Raw genomic sequence first — 20,927 nt, forward strand, 5'->3', positions numbered from 1 at the left:
TGTCTCTTCCTAAGCTGTCTCTCCACCAACCTCTCCTGGTTGAGTTCTGATGGGATGCGTTTGATAGTTTCATAGTATATTTCCCAAGCTATACCCAGATGACCCACCTGTCTCTTCCTAAGCTGTCTCTCCACCAACCTCTCCTGGTTGAGTTCTGATGGGATGCGTTTGATAGTTTCATAGTATATTTCCCAAGCTATACCCAGATGACCCACCTGTCTCTTCCTAAGCTGTCTCTCCACCAACCTCTCCTGGTTGAGTTCTGATGGGATGTGTTTGATAGTTTCATAGTATATTTCCCAAGCTATACCCAGATGACCCACCTGTCTCTTCCTAAGCTGTCTCTCCACCAACCTCTCCTGGTTGAGTTCTGATGGGATGCGTTTGATAGTTTCATAGTATATTTCCCAAGCTATACCCAGATGACCCACCTGTCTCTTCCTAAGCTGTCTCTCCACCAACCTCTCCTGGTTGAGTTCTGATGGGACGCGTTTGATAGTTTCATAGTGTATTTCCCAAGCTATACCCAGATGACCCACCTGTCTCTTCCTGAGCTGTCTCTCCACCAACCTCTCCTGGTTGAGTTCTGATGGGATGCGTTTGATAGTTTCATAGTGTATTTCCCAAGCTATACCCAGATGACCCACCTGTCTCTTCCTGAGCTGTCTCTCCACCAACCTCTCCTGGTTGAGTTCTGATGGGATGCGTTTGATAGTTTCATAGTGTATTTCCCCAGCTATACCCAGATGACCCACCTGTCTCTTCCTAAGCTGTCTCTCCACCAACCTCTCCTGGTTGAGTTCTGATGGGATGCGTTTGATAGTTTCATAGTATATTTCCCAAGCTATACCCAGATGACCCACCTGTCTCTTCCTAAGCTGTCTCTCCACCAACCTCTCCTGGTTGAGTTCTGATGGGATGCGTTTGATAGTTTCATAGTATATTTCCCCAGCTATACCCAGATGACCCACCTGTCTCTTCCTAAGCTGTCTCTCCACCAACCTCTCCTGGTTGAGTTCTGATGGGATGCGTTTGATAGTTTCATAGTGTATTTCCCAAGCTATACCCAGATGACCCACCTGTCTCTTCCTAAGCTGTCTCTCCACCAACCTCTCCTGGTTGAGTTCTGATGGGATGCGTTTGATAGTTTCATAGTGTATTTCCCAAGCTATACCCAGATGACCCACCTGTCTCTTCCTAAGCTGTCTCTCCACCAACCTCTCCTGGTTGAGTTCTGATGGGATGCGTTTGATAGTTTCATAGTGTATTTCCCCAGCTATACCCAGATGACCCACCTGTCTCTTCCTAAGCTGTCTCTCCACCAACCTCTCCTGGTTGAGTTCTGATGGGATGCGTTTGATAGTTTCATAGTGTATTTCCCCAGCTATACCCAGATGACCCACCTGTCTCTTCCTAAGCTGTCTCTCCACCAACCTCTCCTGGTTGAGTTCTGATGGGACGTGTTTGATAGTTTCATAGTATATTTCCCAAGCTATACCCAGATGACCCACCTGTCTCTTCCTAAGCTGTCTCTCCACCAACCTCTCCTGGTTGAGTTCTGATGGGATGCGTTTGATAGTTTCATAGTATATTTCCCAAGCTATACCCAGATGACCCACCTGTCTCTTCCTAAGCTGTCTCTCCACCAACCTCTCCTGGTTGAGTTCTGATGGGATGCGTTTGATAGTTTCATAGTATATTTCCCAAGCTATACCCAGATGACCCACCTGTCTCTTCCTAAGCTGTCTCTCCACCAACCTCTCCTGGTTGAGTTCTGATGGGATGCGTTTGATAGTTTCATAGTGTATTTCCCAAGCTATACCCAGATGACCCACCTGTCTCTTCCTAAGCTGTCTCTCCACCAACCTCTCCTGGTTGAGTTCTGATGGGATGCGTTTGATAGTTTCATAGTGTATTTCCCAAGCTATACCCAGATGACCCACCTGTCTCTTCCTAAGCTGTCTCTCCACCAACCTCTCCTGGTTGAGTTCTGATGGGATGCGTTTGATAGTTTCATAGTGTATTTCCCAAGCTATACCCAGATGACCCACCTGTCTCTTCCTAAGCTGTCTCTCCACCAACCTCTCCTGGTTGAGTTCTGATGGGATGCGTTTGATAGTTTCATAGTATATTTCCCAAGCTATACCCAGATGACCCACCTGTCTCTTCCTAAGCTGTCTCTCCACCAACCTCTCCTGGTTGAGTTCTGATGGGATGCGTTTGATAGTTTCATAGAGTATTTCCCCAGCTATACCCAGATGACCCACCTGTCTCTTCCTAAGCTGTCTCTCCACCAACCTCTCCTGGTTGAGTTCTGATGGGACGCGTTTGATAGTTTCATAGTATATTTCCCAAGCTATACCCAGATGACCCACCTGTCTCTTCCTAAGCTGTCTCTCCACCAACCTCTCCTGGTTGAGTTCTGATGGGACGCGTTTGATAGTTTCATAGTGTATTTCCCAAGCTATACCCAGATGACCCACCTGTCTCTTCCTAAGCTGTCTCTCCACCAACCTCTCCTGGTTGAGTTCTGATGGGACGCGTTTGATAGTTTCATAGTATATTTCCCAAGCTATACCCAGATGACCCACCTGTCTCTTCCTAAGCTGTCTCTCCACCAACCTCTCCTGGTTGAGTTCTGATGGGACGCGTTTGATAGTTTCATAGTGTATTTCCCAAGCTATACCCAGATGACCCACCTGTCTCTTCCTAAGCTGTCTCTCCACCAACCTCTCCTGGTTGAGTTCTGATGGGACGCGTTTGATAGTTTCATAGTGTATTTCCCAAGCTATACCCAGATGACCCACCTGTCTCTTCCTAAGCTGTCTCTCCACCAACCTCTCCTGGTTGAGTTCTGATGGGATGCGTTTGATAGTTTCATAGTGTATTTCCCAAGCTATACCCAGATGACCCACCTGTCTCTTCCTAAGCTGTCTCTCCACCAACCTCTCCTGGTTGAGTTCTGATGGGATGCGTTTGATAGTTTCATAGTGTATTTCCCAAGCTATACCCAGATGACCCACCTGTCTCTTCCTAAGCTGTCTCTCCACCAACCTCTCCTGGTTGAGTTCTGATGGGATGCGTTTGATAGTTTCATAGTGTATTTCCCAAGCTATACCCAGATGACCCACCTGTCTCTTCCTAAGCTGTCTCTCCACCAACCTCTCCTGGTTGAGTTCTGATGGGACGTGTTTGATAGTGTATTTTCCCAGCTATACCCAGATGACCCACCTGTCTCTTCCCGAGCTGTCTCTCCACCAGCCACTCGTGGTTGAGTTCTGATGGGATGCGTTTGATAGTTTGATAGTATATTTCCCAAGCTATACCCAGATGACCCACCTGTCTCTTCCTAAGCTGTCTCTCCACCAACCTCTCCTGGTTGAGTTCTGATGGGACGTGTTTGATAGTTTATAGTTATTTCCCAGCTATACCCAGATGACCCACCTGTCTCTTCCTAAGCTGTCTCTCCACCAACCTCTCGTGGTTGAGTTCTGATGGGATGCGTTTGATAGTTTGATAGTATATTTCCCAAGCTATACCCAGATGACCCACCTGTCTCTTCCTAAGCTGTCTCTCCACCAACCTCTCCTGGTTGAGTTCTGATGGGATGTGTTTGATAGTTTCATAGTATTTTCCCAGCTATACCCAGATGACCCACCTGTCTCTTCCCGAGCTGTCTCTCCACCAGCCTCTCGTGGTTGAGTTCTGATGGGATGCGTTTGATAGTTTCATAGTATATTTCCCAAGCTATACCCAGATGACCCACCTGTCTCTTCCTAAGCTGTCTCTCCACCAACCTCTCCTGGTTGAGTTCTGATGGGATGCGTTTGATAGTTTCATAGTATATTTCCCAAGCTATACCCAGATGACCCACCTGTCTCTTCCTAAGCTGTCTCTCCACCAACCTCTCCTGGTTGAGTTCTGATGGGACGTGTTTGATAGTGTATTTTCCCAGCTATACCCAGATGACCCACCTGTCTCTTCCCGAGCTGTCTCTCCACCAGCCACTCGTGGTTGAGTTCTGATGGGATGCGTTTGATAGTTTCATAGTATATTTCCCAAGCTATACCCAGATGACCCACCTGTCTCTTCCTAAGCTGTCTCTCCACCAACCTCTCCTGGTTGAGTTCTGATGGGATGCGTTTGATAGTTTCATAGTATATTTCCCAAGCTATACCCAGATGACCCACCTGTCTCTTCCTAAGCTGTCTCTCCACCAACCTCTCCTGGTTGAGTTCTGATGGGATGCGTTTGATAGTTTCATAGTGTATTTCCCAAGCTATACCCAGATGACCCACCTGTCTCTTCCTAAGCTGTCTCTCCACCAACCTCTCCTGGTTGAGTTCTGATGGGATGCGTTTGATAGTTTCATAGTATATTTCCCAAGCTATACCCAGATGACCCACCTATCTCTTCCTAAGCTGTCTCTCCACCAACCTCTCCTGGTTGAGTTCTGATGGGATGCGTTTGATAGTTTCATAGTATATTTCCCAAGCTATACCCAGATGACCCACCTATCTCTTCCTAAGCTGTCTCTCCACCAACCTCTCCTGGTTGAGTTCTGATGGGATGCGTTTGATAGTTTCATAGTATATTTCCCAAGCTATACCCAGATGACCCACCTGTCTCTTCATGAGCTGTCTCTCCACCAGCCGCTTCTGGTTGAGTTCTGATGGGACGTGTTTGATAGTGTATTTCTACAGGTATACCCAGATGACCCACCTGTCTCTTCCCGAGCTGTCTCTCCACCAGCCGCTCGTGGTTGAGTTCTGATGGGACATGTTTGATAGTGTATTTCCCCAGCTATACCCAGATGACCCACCTGTCTCTTCCTAAGCTGTCTCTCCACCAACCTCTCCTGGTTGAGTTCTGATGGGAAGTGTTTGATAGTGTATTTTCCCAGCTATACCCAGATGACCCACCTGTCTCTTCCTGAGCTGTCTCTCCACCAGCCGCTCGTGGCTGAGTTCTGATGGGATGTGTTTGATAATGTATTTCTACAGGTATACCCAGATTACCCCCCTTGTTTCTCCACCAGCCGCTCGTGGTTGAGTTCTGATGGGAGGTGTTAGATAGTGTATTTCCCCTACTATACCCACATTACCCACCTGTCTCTTCCTCAGGTGTCTCTCCACCAGCCACTTGTGGTTGAGTTCTGACTGGATGTGTTTAATAGTGTATTTCCCCAACTATACCTAAATGACCCACCTGTCTCTCCACAAGCTGCTCGTGGTCGAGTTCTGATGGGACGTGCTCGATAATGTATTTCCCCAGCTATACCCAGATGACCCACCTGTCTCTTCCTGAGCTGTCTCTCCACCAACCGCTCTTGGTTGAGCAGGTCTGACCTTGCCTCTGTGTGTTTCAGCTGCAGTAAGTAGGCATGCTGGTCACTCACCTGCTCCAGTGTCACGTCCAGCTTCGCTCTGAAACATAAAACACTGGTGAGTGGAAATATTTTGTATTGTATGGTACTCATAAGTATATGTAGAACATTATTTATAGAAGCATGATAAATAATTGAAGAAATATTTTAATTTTAAAATGAGTGTAGATTAACACAATTAATTCTCGGTAGGAAAATAAAGTTTGTAAAGAAATTACATATAAAAAAAATATATATCTCTGTAGAAAGCATCAAGTGTACTTCCAATTTTTTTTAATGGTTTATCTTGTATGAATCTCTTTGTTAATATTTGCACTAAAGAAGAGATTCTTTTCTTTTGTAAAATTTATCAACAGTTTATGTTGTATCAAACTATTTGATAAAAGTAATGCTAAAGAAGAGATTTTCTCTCTGCCTCTCTCTTGGAAAACCTCATCATTTCATGTTATAACTGCGCAATAATATATATATATATATATATGTCTGTCTCTCTCTTTCTCTCTCTCTCTCATATTAAAATATCCCAACAGTTTATGTTGTATTAAACTATTTGAGAGCCGTTGACTAGGAAAAGACTCTCACTGAATGCCCGTCTCCATGGTCTCCAGCTCCTGCAGTGCCACCTGCTGTTTGAGATTGGCCAGTTTGTGCTCCTTTGACTGTCGCGTGTCCTCCATAAGGCTGAGCTTCTTGCTCAGGCGGTGGATCTCCTTCTCTCGCTGTCTCTCGAACGGAGACTTGTACGCCTCGTGTTTGGGAGCTCTCTCACTGGGACTGTTAGCCACTACTTCTCTACCACCTGACAGGAAAATATAAACAGCATTTACATGTAATTGCATCGGTGGGCCCAATGGGCTATTTCTCGTTCCAGCCAGTGCACCACGACTGGTATATCAAAGGCAGTGATATGTGCTATCCTGTCTGTGGGATGGTGCATATAAAAGATCCCTCGCTAATAATGGTTTCCTCTCTGAGACTATATGTCAAAATTACCAAATGTTTCACATCCAATAGTCATATGATTAATAAATCAATGTGCTCTAGTGGTGTTGTTAAACAAAACAAACTAACTTTAACTTTACATGTAGTTCATATTGGATTACAATGCTTTGGACAATCAGTCAGCTGGTACTCTGAAGTCAGTTTTACAAAATATCATCAGTTTATATTTATAGGGTGGATCCAGGATTTCGTAAAAGGATGGGGAGTCACCAAGAAAAGTTTCAGTTTGCTGAAGGTAAATGAGCCAAGCTTCCAAAGGAGTGAGATCTGTATGGAGGTTTTGGGGTCACAGAATGTTTTTAATAAAGATGATCAGAGATGGGTTTTCGGGGTAATTTAGTGTTGTATATTGTGGATGGTGAATTTTGAAAAAAAAAATCTTTAAAAAGGTAACATCAAATGGGAAGTGTGGGTTATACTCATGTATATGGTTAGCATTTAAACCTGCAATATGGTCACAGAGGTTGGCAATGATTTCACAAAGAAAATTACTTCATTATATGAAAGATCAATCATAGAATGGTGAAAAATAAAGAACATCTATGAATATTTGTTTGAAATTATAAGAAATGGACCTATATTTTCAAAGCTATTTTAGCATTATAATATTATAAAACCATCATAAACTATGGCGTGTGTTGTGGTGACATCATAGCCTATGACGGTTTTATGATATCATAGATCCAGGAGAGCTTCGAAAATCTGTAGCCTGGTTTTCAGTTGTTGATTTACATTTTGATGCAAAACTAGGCCTACAAAGAAATGTAAAATTGGTTCCTGGTACTAATAGTACAGTAAAACCTATGTTGAGAGGCCACCTAATAAAATACCAAAATGTTGTCCTTAAACACAGATGGATGCTTATTGAAGACTAATTTAGCTATGGAAGAATATAGTGAAATGGACTCTTCTTAAATGTGGCTTCTTTAGTGTTTTATAACAAAGTTCTAAGTGCATCTTTTGGCCAAAAACATGAGAAAAAAAGAATAATTGAGTAGATAAACAGATACTAGCGGCATAAATAACAACACACAATGCAGAATAAATAAAAGTTGGCTCACCTGAAGATCTGTTTATTTGTCCACTGCCGACAGTGAAGGTCACGTTATGATTCTGTCGTTGTAAGGTTTCCGAGTCCTCCCAAGCTTGGACTGGCTTCACTGGAGTACCATTTGACTTTACCTCACTGATAGTGTGACATTAAAAAACAGAAAACAAGTCAATTAACTGTGATAAAATCAAAATCAAAATACAATATAAAATAAATACAATATAAAAATTATATTGTCAATACAAGAGCAGGACAACAATATGACAACAGAATGGAAGAACAAAGTAAAAAAATTAATTAAAGTCAAAATAAAATTGAGAATAAAGAGCATCATTTATTTCAACTAAAGTCACAGTACCCATAACATTTTGTTATGCATTCCAAAACCTCATTCCCTGTAGAACACATTATATAAATATAGTACAAGAATGTTTTTCTCAGTAACTTAAAACCATCTCAAAGAAATAAGGTTACTTTCTGTTTGTTAACAAATATCTAGCTTGCCCTGGTGTCCGATTCATTCTTTCTTCCATTCAGATGGGTTTGCAGTCAAATATTAGACATTAGTACCAAATATAACATCCATCTTGAAAAGAATCATGTTGGAATTCAAATCAAAAGTTGATCATAGTATAACAGCTGTCTGATTTCCAAAACTTAAATCAACTAACCCTAAATCTGATGAATTATTGTTGTCATCAAGTTTTAAAATCTGCGCAGGACTTCCATTGTAGAGTTTGCCATCAGTGTGTGGCACAGACTCTGGGTTGAAGTATCCCTTCAGAACCATCTTCTTTAGAACCTTAAAGCATTCTCGAAACTTGTAAGGACTTGTAATTCCTGAAAAAAACAAAACAAACAAACCCACCCAAAATATATAATTAATACCATAAAATGCTGTGAGATAATATTTTTCTTTAAACTTTGACAACACTAAAATTAAACAATAATGAATTTTTAATTCATTATTGGGTTATTTCATTAATGCAAACTTTCTTAGTTTATTTGTTTGTTACACTGCTGAAAACCTAAAAACATTATTATCATGGTAAAAAACACACTTTTGAAAGTAAAGTTTGTATTGTTTAACAACAACACTATAGTATATTGATTTATTAATCATTGGCTATTGGATGTCAAACATTTGGTACTTGTGACTTAAGAGGAAACCACATACATTTTGACATAAGCAGCAAGAGATCTTTTATATGCAATTTCCCACATACAGGACAACACATACCATAGACTTTTGATGGACCAATAAAAAAAATAGGTCCACAGAGGAGGTTTGATCCTACAACCTAAGGACGTCAGGTAAGCACTTCACTGACTAAGCTAGATCACACTGCCAATAGTTGCTATTACATTTAACATTTAAACCACACTAAGAACACATATGGACCTGTATATACTTCATTGATTATGTTTGCATTAGTTAAAAATTACATTCTAATAGCATGAATGCTAAAATGAGTATGGTCGTAACAGGGATCAATTTTGGCCCACTGCACTACAGCTATTGCCGTAGGTGCCCTTGTTACTGGACGCGGTGCCCCGATAAATTGGACTGTGTCCACGGCCATAAGTAGCCGTGGTTGCCTTCCTTGCATGCCCTAGTGCCCTTCTCATGCCTGGTACCAACTAAATTGAACTTTGCAGCATTTGTCACTTGCCGTGTATTCGTCCATAAGAACAGAAATCCAAAGAAATTATTGCCGACTCTCAGACACGCAATTTCGATGGGCGCAGCAGCCATATTATTATTGTTTACAAGCCACAGATCCGAGAACCACGTGGTCGCCGAGAAGTAACTACGCAGTCCCTCTATAAAGACTGTTCTGCGCAGGGAAGATCTAAAATGTCCCTAACCACTGACAAAGAATGCTTTCACTGCTTGTATGGCCTATTCAATATTATAACTGGTGGGGTTATATTGATGATTGAAAAACACATACTTGAAATAGAAAATTTCGAATTCTAATTTTGGTGAGGTGTATAAAAATAAAATTATAGTACTAATTACTCGTTTGTTGAAAGAAAAATCATCACTTACTTTATTTCATTCATTGTGTGTCCTGTGGAATGGAACCTCATCTCTCACTCGCATCAGTGAAAACTTTACAGAAAGTGGCCTTGGTGCCCTACCCTTGAAAGAAATGTTGCCCTTGGTGCCCTGCCCACTGGCCTTGGTGCCCCAACAATTTCCTCAGACCCAAAGCCAAAATGGCCTTGCCCTGAATTTTTTTTAATTCTACCCCTGTGGTAAGTAATACTGGGGTGTCATTAAATGTTAGATTACAAGAGACAAGCTGACTGACCTGCAGTGATGGGGTCGGAGAGTCGACCTCCTAGATACTCGTGGACAACTTTAGCACAAAACAGCTTGTCTTCATCTGTCAGTTTACCTGCCATGGCTGGCTCACTGTTGAATTCCTCCTGAGAAACAACAATCAGCAAACTTATTAAGGTAGCTTATTCTATGTGACTGCGTAGTTGAACATTTTACCTAATGTACATATGGTACTCATACTTCAAAGTAAATTTAAAGCTGTGCATCTTCATACATCGTGAAACCTTACATAAACTGGATTAATGTTTGAGTTATAAAAATAATACATATATCTATACATATATATACAAAACAAATGGGTTCAATGAAAAACAGTTTATTTATTCTGCACTACATTAACTGTTTAGAACTAAACTTGAAATTATCTTCCTACATGTTTATTGTTCCATCACAACCTAAAGGTACAATTTAAAAAAAAAAAACATCAACATTAAAAATTATTATGAAATGGAAAATCTTCTGTATAAATAAACATTACTTGCCTGGGATAACCTAAGACAAGAGATTTCCGACTCTAGTTCAGCAATGCGTTTCTTCAGTCGTCTAATTAGTGTGTAATCATCTATCTCTTCATTCCGTCTGCAAGTCAGTCAACAAGCTCAATATTAACAATGAACACAAGCATTTGTTTCACTGTCACTACAATTAACTCAGACCTGTAGGACCGATATCTGAATTGGGGATGGCACGTCTCTAGTGGTGGAGGGGGCATAAGACGGATTTTATCTTTCTTAATATAGAAAAAGACACAAAAACGTATGTTGCTACAGGCCTGTAACTCTATTGAATATATAAAATGCATTATTTCATGAATCCTTGATAAATATAATCCCTCTAAACATAATCTGACTTTGACTGTCACTGCAATGTATAAGAAATGAGGTTACTTTATCATTATTCATAACAATAAGGCCTCCAAGATACCAAGAATTGAACATTTACGGAAACTGTTTATGGGTTATACCAAAAACATTTCATGTAGGACCAAATGTATTATTTCATTATTATGTTAAATATATATGTTGTAAGGTTGTCACTATTTTATTTGTTTTCACTTACATAGCGTGATTGGCAATGCAGGCAACACGCTGAGCAAATCTACAGGTTGACAAAGTTTCTCCCAGATTCCTCCACTCTAGAGACAGGGTGGCTATCATTGCAGTCTGGCAGTTCCCTCCTGGAAGACATAACACAAGATCAACTGCAGACACCTAGATATGGTGGGCATTGTTGTGTGTGGACCTACAAATACTATGGGTATGAATCATAACTGGTTTTCAGTCTTTATAGCTCACTGACTGTTTTATTAGTGTGCAAAGATGTAAAAGCAGTGGTTGCAGATGCCACAAGACTTGACGCTACCGGCCTCAGTGGTGTCATAGTTAAGCTATTGGACATAAGACTGGTAGGTACAGGGTTTGCAGCCCGGTACCGGCTCCAACCCAGAGCGAGTTTTAACAATTTAATGGGCAGGTGTAAGACCACTACACCCTCTTCTCTAACCACTAACAACTACACCCTCTTCACTAACAACTACCCCCTGTCCTGGACAGATTGCCCAGATAGCTGAGGTGTATGCCCAGGACAGCATGCTTGAACCGTAATTGGATATAAGCAAGAAAATAAGTTGAAATAAATAAAAATGACTTGAGGCTGATACCACCTCCGATTCAAAGTGAGTTTTAACAGCTCACTGGGAAGGCTCTCTCTCTATATCCAATAACTCACTGTCTGGACAGACAACCATTAAAACTGAGTGTACATGAAGCAGCATGCTTAATCTTATTAGGACAATATTAATTAAAAGCAAGAAAATTAGTCAGTATGCAGTCTTTATTTTAGCATCACGTACAACAGCCTCAGACACAACAAACTTCACTGAGATGCCTAAGTCTGGAGTGACACTGAGATTTAAAGTCGCACACTAATATGTCAAATATTGCAGATCTCAAAGTGAAAGACCCTAGTTTTTAAATACAACAGCATATTTTTCACCATTAAAGCCGCTTTTGATCATTTAAATTGGAAATACTTACATTTTATTTATTTAGAATATTAATTTTCATCCACCTCATGTGGTTCTGGTCAATCAGGTTTTTGTAATACCCCAAAATGCATTTTTCATAATTCTAAAAACGCATGTTCATCTGAGAAGTTATGGTTATCGAGAGTCTAATTTATTTTTGGAGGAAATTTCCCAGTTTAAACATCACAGACTTTAGCTTCTCTGTTATAACTTATCCAAATGTATGTTGTAGGTCTGTAGATTAACTAAACTTAGTGTCCATTTTCACGTGTTGAAACCAGGGTCTGCACCTTTAAACATCAATGCCGACCCTGTGTGTTAACTCAAGATGTCCCATAACACCATGGTTAGCAATACACTTTATATATGTACTCCAGCTATAGCTCAACGCCACAGTAAGCAGGGAATTGTAGTTAAAATACATATACAAGCTATGCCTAAGCACCATAGTAAGCAATGAGTTGTAGTTACAATTAATACGTACCCAAACTATCCCTAAGTACCACAGTAAGCAATGAACTGTAGTTACAATACGTACCCAAACTATCCCTAAGCACCATAGTAAGCAGTGAATTGTAGTTACAATACGTACCCAAACTATCCCTAAGCACCATAGTAAGCAGTGAATTGTAGTTACAATACGTACCCAAACTATCCCTAAGCACCATAGTAAGCAGTGAATTGTAGTTACAATACATACCCAAACTATCCCTAAGCACCATAGTAAGCAGTGAATTGTAGTTACAATACGTACCCAAACTATCCCTAAGCACCATAGTAAGCAATAAGTTGTATAGTTACAATACGTACCCAAACTATCCCTAAGCACCACAGTAAGCAATGAATTGTAGTTACAATACGTACCCAAACTATCCCTAAGCACCACAGTAAGCAATGAATTGTAGTTACAATACGTACCCAAACTATCCCTAAGCACCCATAGTAAGCAATAAATTGTAGTTACAATACGTACCCAAACTATCCCTAAGCACCATAGTAAGCAATGAATTGTAGTTACAATACTTACCCAAACTATCCCTAAGCACCCATAGTAAGCAATGAATTGTAGTTACAATACGTACCCAAACTATCCCTAAGCACCATAGTAAGCAATGAATTGTAGTTACAATACGTACCCAAACTATCCCTAAGCACCATAGTAAGCAATGAATTGTAGTTACAATACGTACCCAAACTATCCCTAAGCACCATAGTAAGCAATGAATTGTAGTTACAATACGTACCCAAACTATCCCTAAGCACCACAGTAAGCAATGAATTGTAGTTACAATACGTACCCAAACTATCCCTAAGCACCCATAGTAAGCAATGAATTGTAGTTACAATACGTACCCAAACTATCCCTAAGCACCATAGTAAGCAATGAATTGTAGTTACAATACGTACCCAAACTATCCCTAAGCACACTAGTAAGCAATGAATTGTAGTTACAATACATACCCAAACTATCCCTAAGCACCACAGTAAGCAATGAATTGTAGTTACAATACGTACCCAAACTATCCCTAAGCACCCATAGTAAGCAATGAATTGTAGTTACAATACATACCCAAACTATCCCTAAGCACCCATAGTAAGCAATGAATTGTAGTTACAATACATACCCAAACTATCCCTAAGCACCATAGTAAGCAGTGAATTGTAGTTACAATACGTACCCAAACTATCCCTAAGCACCATAGTAAGCAATGAATTGCGGTATGGAACATGTCTCGTTGCTCGGAATCCATCATTGTTAGGTGTGTGAGACTGAGACAGAACAGATGAGCTTAAACTAAGGATTCAAAACAAAAAACAATCATTAGTCTATTACTTTTATTTAATATTTTTATAGTGATAATTGCAGATATTGAAAATGATTTTTTCCCCCAAAATATTATCAGAACTTTATACTGTATTACTGTATACATGTGTGTGTGTGTATATATATATATATATATATATATATATATATATATTTCTTGTACTGTTAGAATATATTGTATTATAAAATAAGAAACTATAGAGTTAATTTATTGAGGATACAGTCAACAGGAAAATCAAGTGTAATATATTTATTCAAAAATATGAAAACTTAATTTCTGGAATACATGTAGGAAAAAAAATAAGTGCGTATAAATTTCACATCATTCACGCCAAAACTCAAGTCACAAAATTTAAATGCATGTATTATAGTTATTGCACATATACATTGCAGATACACCCTACAAACATGCTAAGATGCATATTCCTGAAAAAACTACATGTTGCAATATTAATCCAGTTAACAGTACTTCATATTAATATTATTAAGGTTTTAAAAATTATTTTTCTTATACACCTGTTAGTGAGAACATCATTCGTTATTTTTGATAACACGTATACTTGTGATAACAATTTAAAGACATACGACTGGCTGTTTCTAGGTGATGACCAGGTCACCAATGCCATACCATCCAGTGAAAACCCCCACAATTGAAATCAATTACGCTGTTACATGTGTATGTGTAAGTTAACCTGAAATTGATTAGTCTGCGACATGTAACTTAGCTACACGTGCAATGGCTGTAAATAAAATTTAGTTTTTAAATCTGCTTAAAACCAGTTTTTGAGGATATGCAAGAAATAAAATACTACATTAGTGTATGTTAGATATCATTTATCTTACAACTAGTTGTTTAAAAATGTATCCAACTATCTTTCACTCATTTTATAACAACTCATACTTTTGGTAAGCTGTATCTAATGGCCATTCATGTAGTATTCTCTATTTATTTAATTGTAATTTAACTGTTTGGAATTCAAATCTGCAATAATTACACCTTAAATAACACTAAATAGGTCTAAGCTACAAAAATCGAGATACATTTATTTACATTAACATAATAAGATACTTACGGTTTTTAAATTTAGAAATTGTTAATGTGCAATATAAGTGTAGTCCAATTAGTAAACATCACTAGAACATGAGTTAAAAATGAGTAATTAACAGTGGTAGTGTTATCAAACAAACATGGACATTAAAGCACACCACTCTGTTAAATGGAATCAGGTATACCCAGTAGACTTTGATTTGCTGAAAACAGAATATGTAAATTTATCTTTAATGTTTAACAAATACCAAATATGTTAACTTTTAGATGTTTCAGCTTTGGTATTTACAAAAGTAAACTTCTGAAAGCTTAAAACACACTTAAATGGAAACAACCTAATTGTTATCTAATATAACATAAAAAGTCTGTTAATTGCTACTAATGCAAAGTTTATAAGTGTTAAAAGTTATAGTCTACATATCCTAAGTCTAAACACTAACATGTCCTGTCATTATTGCTGGTTTAAAACAAAACAAGCAATGAAATACGTAGTCAGACCAACCATTGTCACTTTGAGTCACAACATCAAGGGCTGAAGTAAAAAAACCAACAGCTGTTTTCTATTTGTGAATGTTTCCTTCAAATTGTAATTTGTTTCTGAGGTGTAAATATCTGGTATTACGGTACTGCTAGTACACATGTATAGGAGTCTTTAGATAAAGTGATAAAAACAAAAGAAGCCTGGCAGATAAGGAAATGAAACATTTGTCGCCTAGATTTGGGTTGCATCCCACAACATTAGGCACATACAGCTATAGGCATGCACATACAACCCAGGCAGGTGCTTCTCTGGTGAGAGTAAAGTCTACACTAGACTCTGCCATTTATGGGGAGCTATCACTCTCGCTCCCCATCACTCCCCTGAGTCTAGTTCAAGGAGAGTAATTTTTAGTTCCCCCTAGCATGGAAAGTTATACGGTATCAGTATGGTAATATCTTAAATGGCTCCTCATAATGTAAGTTAATCAGTATTTTTGATGGTGACGTCTGCTACATGTAACACCCTACACAGGACGATGAAGTAAGTACCTTCTAAGGGACTGCGCAGTTCTCTGCTGCAGCCTGGCGTTTGCCAGCGAGTCTGTCTGCAGTGATATGATGACAGTTTCTAGGTGGTGAAGAGACAGATTGATTGACTTGGCTTCCGTCAGCTGATGGCCATCCACTCCAGTCTTAGCAACACGCTCAGATCCCGCCAAATCAACCAGGTGAAGCTTCGACCTGAATGACAAAGTTAAAGTTTGTTTTGTTTAATCACCGGCTATTGAATGTCAAACATTTGGTAATTTTAAAGGAATGCTTAAGCAAGGCTTTTGGACTAGTATGCATATTCGACGATATATAATGCACATTATTGCAAAAATTCAACAAGTATATTATTATATTTAATTAATGAAATGGTTATATGTGATGCCTATTATACATAACGGGTGCAGCCATTTTGTCCCATTCCAGTGAATATGCCCTCTGGCGAGCTGATGATTACGTAATACTTAACACGTAACGTCAGGAATGAGTCTTAGAACTAGTGAAACAAATCTACCTGGTTTTTGTGGGATGATAAAATAGGCATGCATTGCAATGTTCTGTAATAATATACATCCCAGTAAGCCAGCAATAAGTATATATTATTTTTCAATACAAAATAAACCATCATTGTCAAAGTCGAAATAATTATACCATGTTTTGTCCATGCATTAACCTACATACTGAAATGATACACAGAGTGTTTTCTTAGTTAATTGGTCTATTCTGTTAGTTGGCTCTACTGGTGATTCCTGATTGGCAGGTGCGTAATTGATCGGTAACCAGACGAGCCAATTAATTACCCTTATCTAAATGCATACCGATATTGTGTAATATTACCTGTCGCCCCTAAAATGGTAATAGACATGGTTTATTACTGTAAACAGTTCTGTAAAATTATTGATTAAGTAGACTTTCCAATTTAAAAGCACAGAACTGACCAATTACATAGTCCCAAAGAAAAGAAAATTATCACTTGGGTATTGTGGGTTGTCGTTTTTGCTCCAACGTAGCATAGTAATAGGCCTAATAGTGTACATTTTTCCTTTGGATTATTTAACAGAGAAAAATACTATAACCCCATTTCGTTCCTTTAATGCAACTTGAAATAAATTTAGTTAAATAGTTTATTATATTATCATGTCATTTATGTTGTTTTACAAGTCAGGTTGATCAAAGAGAAGCGACTTGTCGTAAATTACTGCTTTTGTTTACACAGTTGGTCGGAACTGACGTCACTTTGCCCCAAGCTAGAGTACCGGACACCTTGAAAAGAAAAGAAAATGGCTGTCCCCAGTTAGCAGGAACAACCACGTTTTTTTTTATTAACTCTAAAATTACGCGTTTTTCATTTGTTAAAGTGTCAGTATGTGTTGGTGGTCCAGGTTTGCATCTTTTCAATACATAAGGCTCATGTTTTAGTTTACTCTCCCTTTAACATATAGTCTCAGAGAGGAAATCTGCAACTTTTGTCCATTAGTACATGTGTCAATGTATTACCCCAAGCTAGAGAACCGGACACCTTGAAAAGAAAAGAAAATGGCTGTCCCCAGTTAGCAGGAACAACCACGTTTTTTTTTAACTCTAAAATTATGCGTTTTTCATTTGTTAAAGTGTCAGTATGTGTTGGTGGTCCAGGTTTGCATCTTTTCAATACATAAGGCTCATGTTTTAGTTTACTCTCCCTTTAACATATAGTCTCAGAGAGGAAATCTGCTACTTCTGTCCATTAGTACATGTGTCAATGTATTACCTATCTGTATAACATCAAGTGTTGTTAGCAATTATTGGGTGAAAAGAGGTGAACTGACTGCTCTTGACAAATTGAATTTTTCCTTTTAAAAATATTAATCAAAGTGTTTGTTCACTGTGCATATTTCAGAAACACATATTTTATCTTGTAGTGGTTTTAAAAATTGAACATGACGAACCACACAGGTGCAAAAAGGTCATTTTTCCAAATGCATGTGACTGAATGCAGTTAGAGACTAACATGCTTTCCTGTTTACTGGATTGTGTTACACTTTTGTTTACTACAATAGATTATTTTACGTCCATGTTGTTGACTTTTTCATTAACTGATTGGAATATATTTTATTTCATGCACCATAACTGAAAAATATAGAATATTCTTTCTGTAAGTATCATATTCATGTTTTTGTCATTTGCCGAATGCAGTTTGGGACATCAATGGTATAACTTGATTCATCAAGTGATCTGTAAACAATTATTTTTGTTTATTACATTCCGACACTTTGGCGAATATTATTAGTTTAGATTATTTATATATGACTTTAAAAAGTGCTAACAATTATAGTTGTACAAATTGCTTATGGGTGGGCTGTGATGACCATTTTACAAAATACATGTACATGTGGAAATCTAATTAAGATTGACGCCTGCTAGGTACACAATATAGCTGCCTGGGCTACATGCTCAGGACTTCTATATGCATGTTTCAACAAAGAGAACAACACATGCTACAGCAAACCAAAGTGTCGGAATATATAGCAAACTAATTGTGGGATACCATGTATTAACATACACTGAATTATCCTAAATCAACATTAGTATAATATTTACATTAAGTGCAATAAATAAACCAATTTGAAGGCGCTTACCACAAAATGCAGAAAGAACCTGTTATTGGGATCTTTTGAAATCTGTATGGTAGTTGAACTGACAAACATTGTTATGGACATAAAGCAAGGGAACAGATTGATGGCTATTTAACCATTTCACTCTAATTAAGGTTAATCCAGTTATGAAAATGAAGCTAATGATCCATACAATATTTGTTGGGGGTTTGAATAACAACTGCTAATGCTCTATTCACGGGCAACAAGACAGGAGAAAAGAGTCATGTTTAAGATCATCTCCACTACATATCCCGGAATGATTATCATGGGATTAGTGTGGCAGTGTGGAGGTATGTTAAGACCACGCGGTCGTATTAACACAGTAATCCCCTGCTGAAAGGTCCCTCTTCACAAATTCAGTCAATGCCGACAGCTTTGCTACACAGTATGTGGGCTCATCACTCTCCTGTAAACTCATTTTCATTTGTTTGCTCAACATAAAACTGTCCATTTGTTTGAATAATATTAATCCACTGCCGGGGAGTGAAAGCAAATCATACAAAGACTGGTGGAAAAATATGGTGAAAGGATAAAGGAAGATCAACTCTGAAAACCATTAAGAGACTGTTGTAGCAGATATCTTAATAGATGTTTGGAAGCACTTCAAAACTATTCGTGCCAATAGAAACACTTGGCATAATATATGGAGGTAGCTTTCCTAGCAACAGTATAACGTGAGACAAATTGATCTGACTGAAGTACTATATCTCTGGTAAGCATTCAGATTGGGGAACGCCCCATGACTGGTTTATCCAAGGCCATGGTATGTGCTGTCTTGTCTATAGGAAAGTGCATAAAAAAGATCCCTTATTGATAACAGAAACATGTACCTGTGTTTCTCTGAAGACTTCGTGTTAGAATGATCAAATGTTTAACATCCAATAGTTGATGATTCATAAATCAATGTGTTTTAGAAAGAAAGAAAGAAATGTTTTAACGACGCACTCAACACATTTTATTTACGGTTATATGGCGTCAGACATATGGTTAAGGACCACACAGATGTGGAGAGGAAACCCGCTGTCGCCACTACATGGGCTACTCTTTCCGATTAGCAGCAAGGGATCTTTTATTTGCGCTTCCCACAGGCAGGATAGCACAAACCATGGCCTTTGTTGAACCAGTTATGGATCACTGGTCGATGCAAGTGGTTTATACCTACCCACTGAGCCTTGCGGAGCACTCACTCAGGGTTTGGAGTCGGTATCTGGATTAAAAATCCCATGCGTCGACTGGGATCCGAACCCAGTACCTACCAGCCTGTAGACCGATGGCCTAACCACGACGCCACCGAGGCCGGTCAATGTGTTTTAGATGCTACATGGCCTCAGAGGCACTGTGGATAAGCCATCTCAGTTATGGCTGGAGAGTGCTGCAGGGGACAGTATTTCAAAATCTTATTTAGGTAATCAGAAGCTACTTCACATGATTTTTAGCTAGATATGTGTATCTCATAGTTCAGTGATGAGAATTATGTCAGGGCTCAGAATAAGAAATAAAATAAGGCCTGCTGTTATGGGTTTTTATAAAAAATAGGTTAAAGAAATATGGCCTACTGAGAAAAAAATATGGTCTGCTGGAAATAAGACAGCACAGGGTGAGAGGAGGGTTTGAGATAATATGTGAATTTTTTTTAAAGCTCAACATTTCAGTGGTTTTTGAGGTCAACATGTTTGTACTTACTTTGGACATGCTGAATTTTGGGGAACTTATTTCGGGCACAAGTTAATTGCGTTAACTTCGGTTAAATCTAAAGGTCTGGTAACCTACATTTTAGTTTAACTTATAAAAAAACACATTTCCAGCTGATACTGTAGGTTTAGGCAAAAAAATAAATTTAAAAATTGAACTATTTCATTGCAAAATAATTAATTTGATACTCAATAAAGTGACTTTTAGAATGTGTACCAATAAGCGATTGGTGGTTTGCATGAATTTAAAGTTGCGTAACCAATACACAAACAGAATGACAGTTCATGTGAAATATTGTACCCTGTACTGGGTTCATGTTACAGCACTACATGACTCGAGCCCAGAGCCAGTGAACAGCTCAGTAGACTAGTGGAAGACACAATGCTAACTTGTCTTTTGATAACTACTAACCATGCATTAAGCTAGTCGAGGTCTGTCCCCATACAGGTCTGGTGGACCACATGACTGAACCGTATTAAGATAAATTCAAATAATTTTTTTTTTTTTACTCCTTGACAAAGATAAATATAGTATACTTGCAAATAAAGAAATACATTTCCCCATTTACATACAAGAGCAATCATATTTCTGCTACCACTGTATACATAAGATAGGAAATTAACTACCAGGGCCCGTGCTTATAAAACATTTAGAGTCCAGACTCAATCATGACATTAGTGTCTCAGACTCTAAAAGTTTTATAAGTACCAGGCCAGATGTCCCTGAACCCATTACGTTTTGGGCTTTGATGACGATGGATGTTATATCATGTTCTCTTGAATTACCCTCCCCCACCCACCTGGGGACTAATTGCCAGCTATGGACGACTGAATACTGTGTCACGTACTCAGAGTCTGATGTATAGTGACAGAGTACAGAAGA

At 38.7% G+C, this 20,927-nt stretch overlaps 1 protein-coding gene across 1 annotated transcript in view; it reads right to left on the reverse strand.

Moving 5' to 3' along the window:
• LOC121380441 (kinesin-like protein KIF6) overlaps window positions 1–20,927 on the reverse strand; it is a 52,086-nt gene that overhangs the window by 5,458 nt on the left and 25,701 nt on the right. Inside the window, exons 5-13 of the mRNA XM_041509260.1 lie at window positions 15,718–15,909; window positions 13,495–13,610; window positions 10,849–10,966; window positions 10,263–10,368; window positions 9,758–9,875; window positions 8,111–8,279; window positions 7,450–7,574; window positions 5,969–6,185; window positions 5,294–5,426 (exon numbers count right to left, since the gene is read on the reverse strand). Of these exons, the coding sequence (XP_041365194.1) occupies window positions 5,294–5,426; window positions 5,969–6,185; window positions 7,450–7,574; window positions 8,111–8,279; window positions 9,758–9,875; window positions 10,263–10,368; window positions 10,849–10,966; window positions 13,495–13,610; window positions 15,718–15,909 (1,294 nt within the window). The remainder of the gene's footprint in view (window positions 1–5,293; window positions 5,427–5,968; window positions 6,186–7,449; window positions 7,575–8,110; window positions 8,280–9,757; window positions 9,876–10,262; window positions 10,369–10,848; window positions 10,967–13,494; window positions 13,611–15,717; window positions 15,910–20,927) is intronic.

Source organism: Gigantopelta aegis, chromosome 9 (genome assembly GCF_016097555.1).
Source record: "Gigantopelta aegis isolate Gae_Host chromosome 9, Gae_host_genome, whole genome shotgun sequence".
NCBI classification, from domain to species: Eukaryota; Metazoa; Mollusca; class Gastropoda; order Neomphalida; family Peltospiridae; genus Gigantopelta; species Gigantopelta aegis.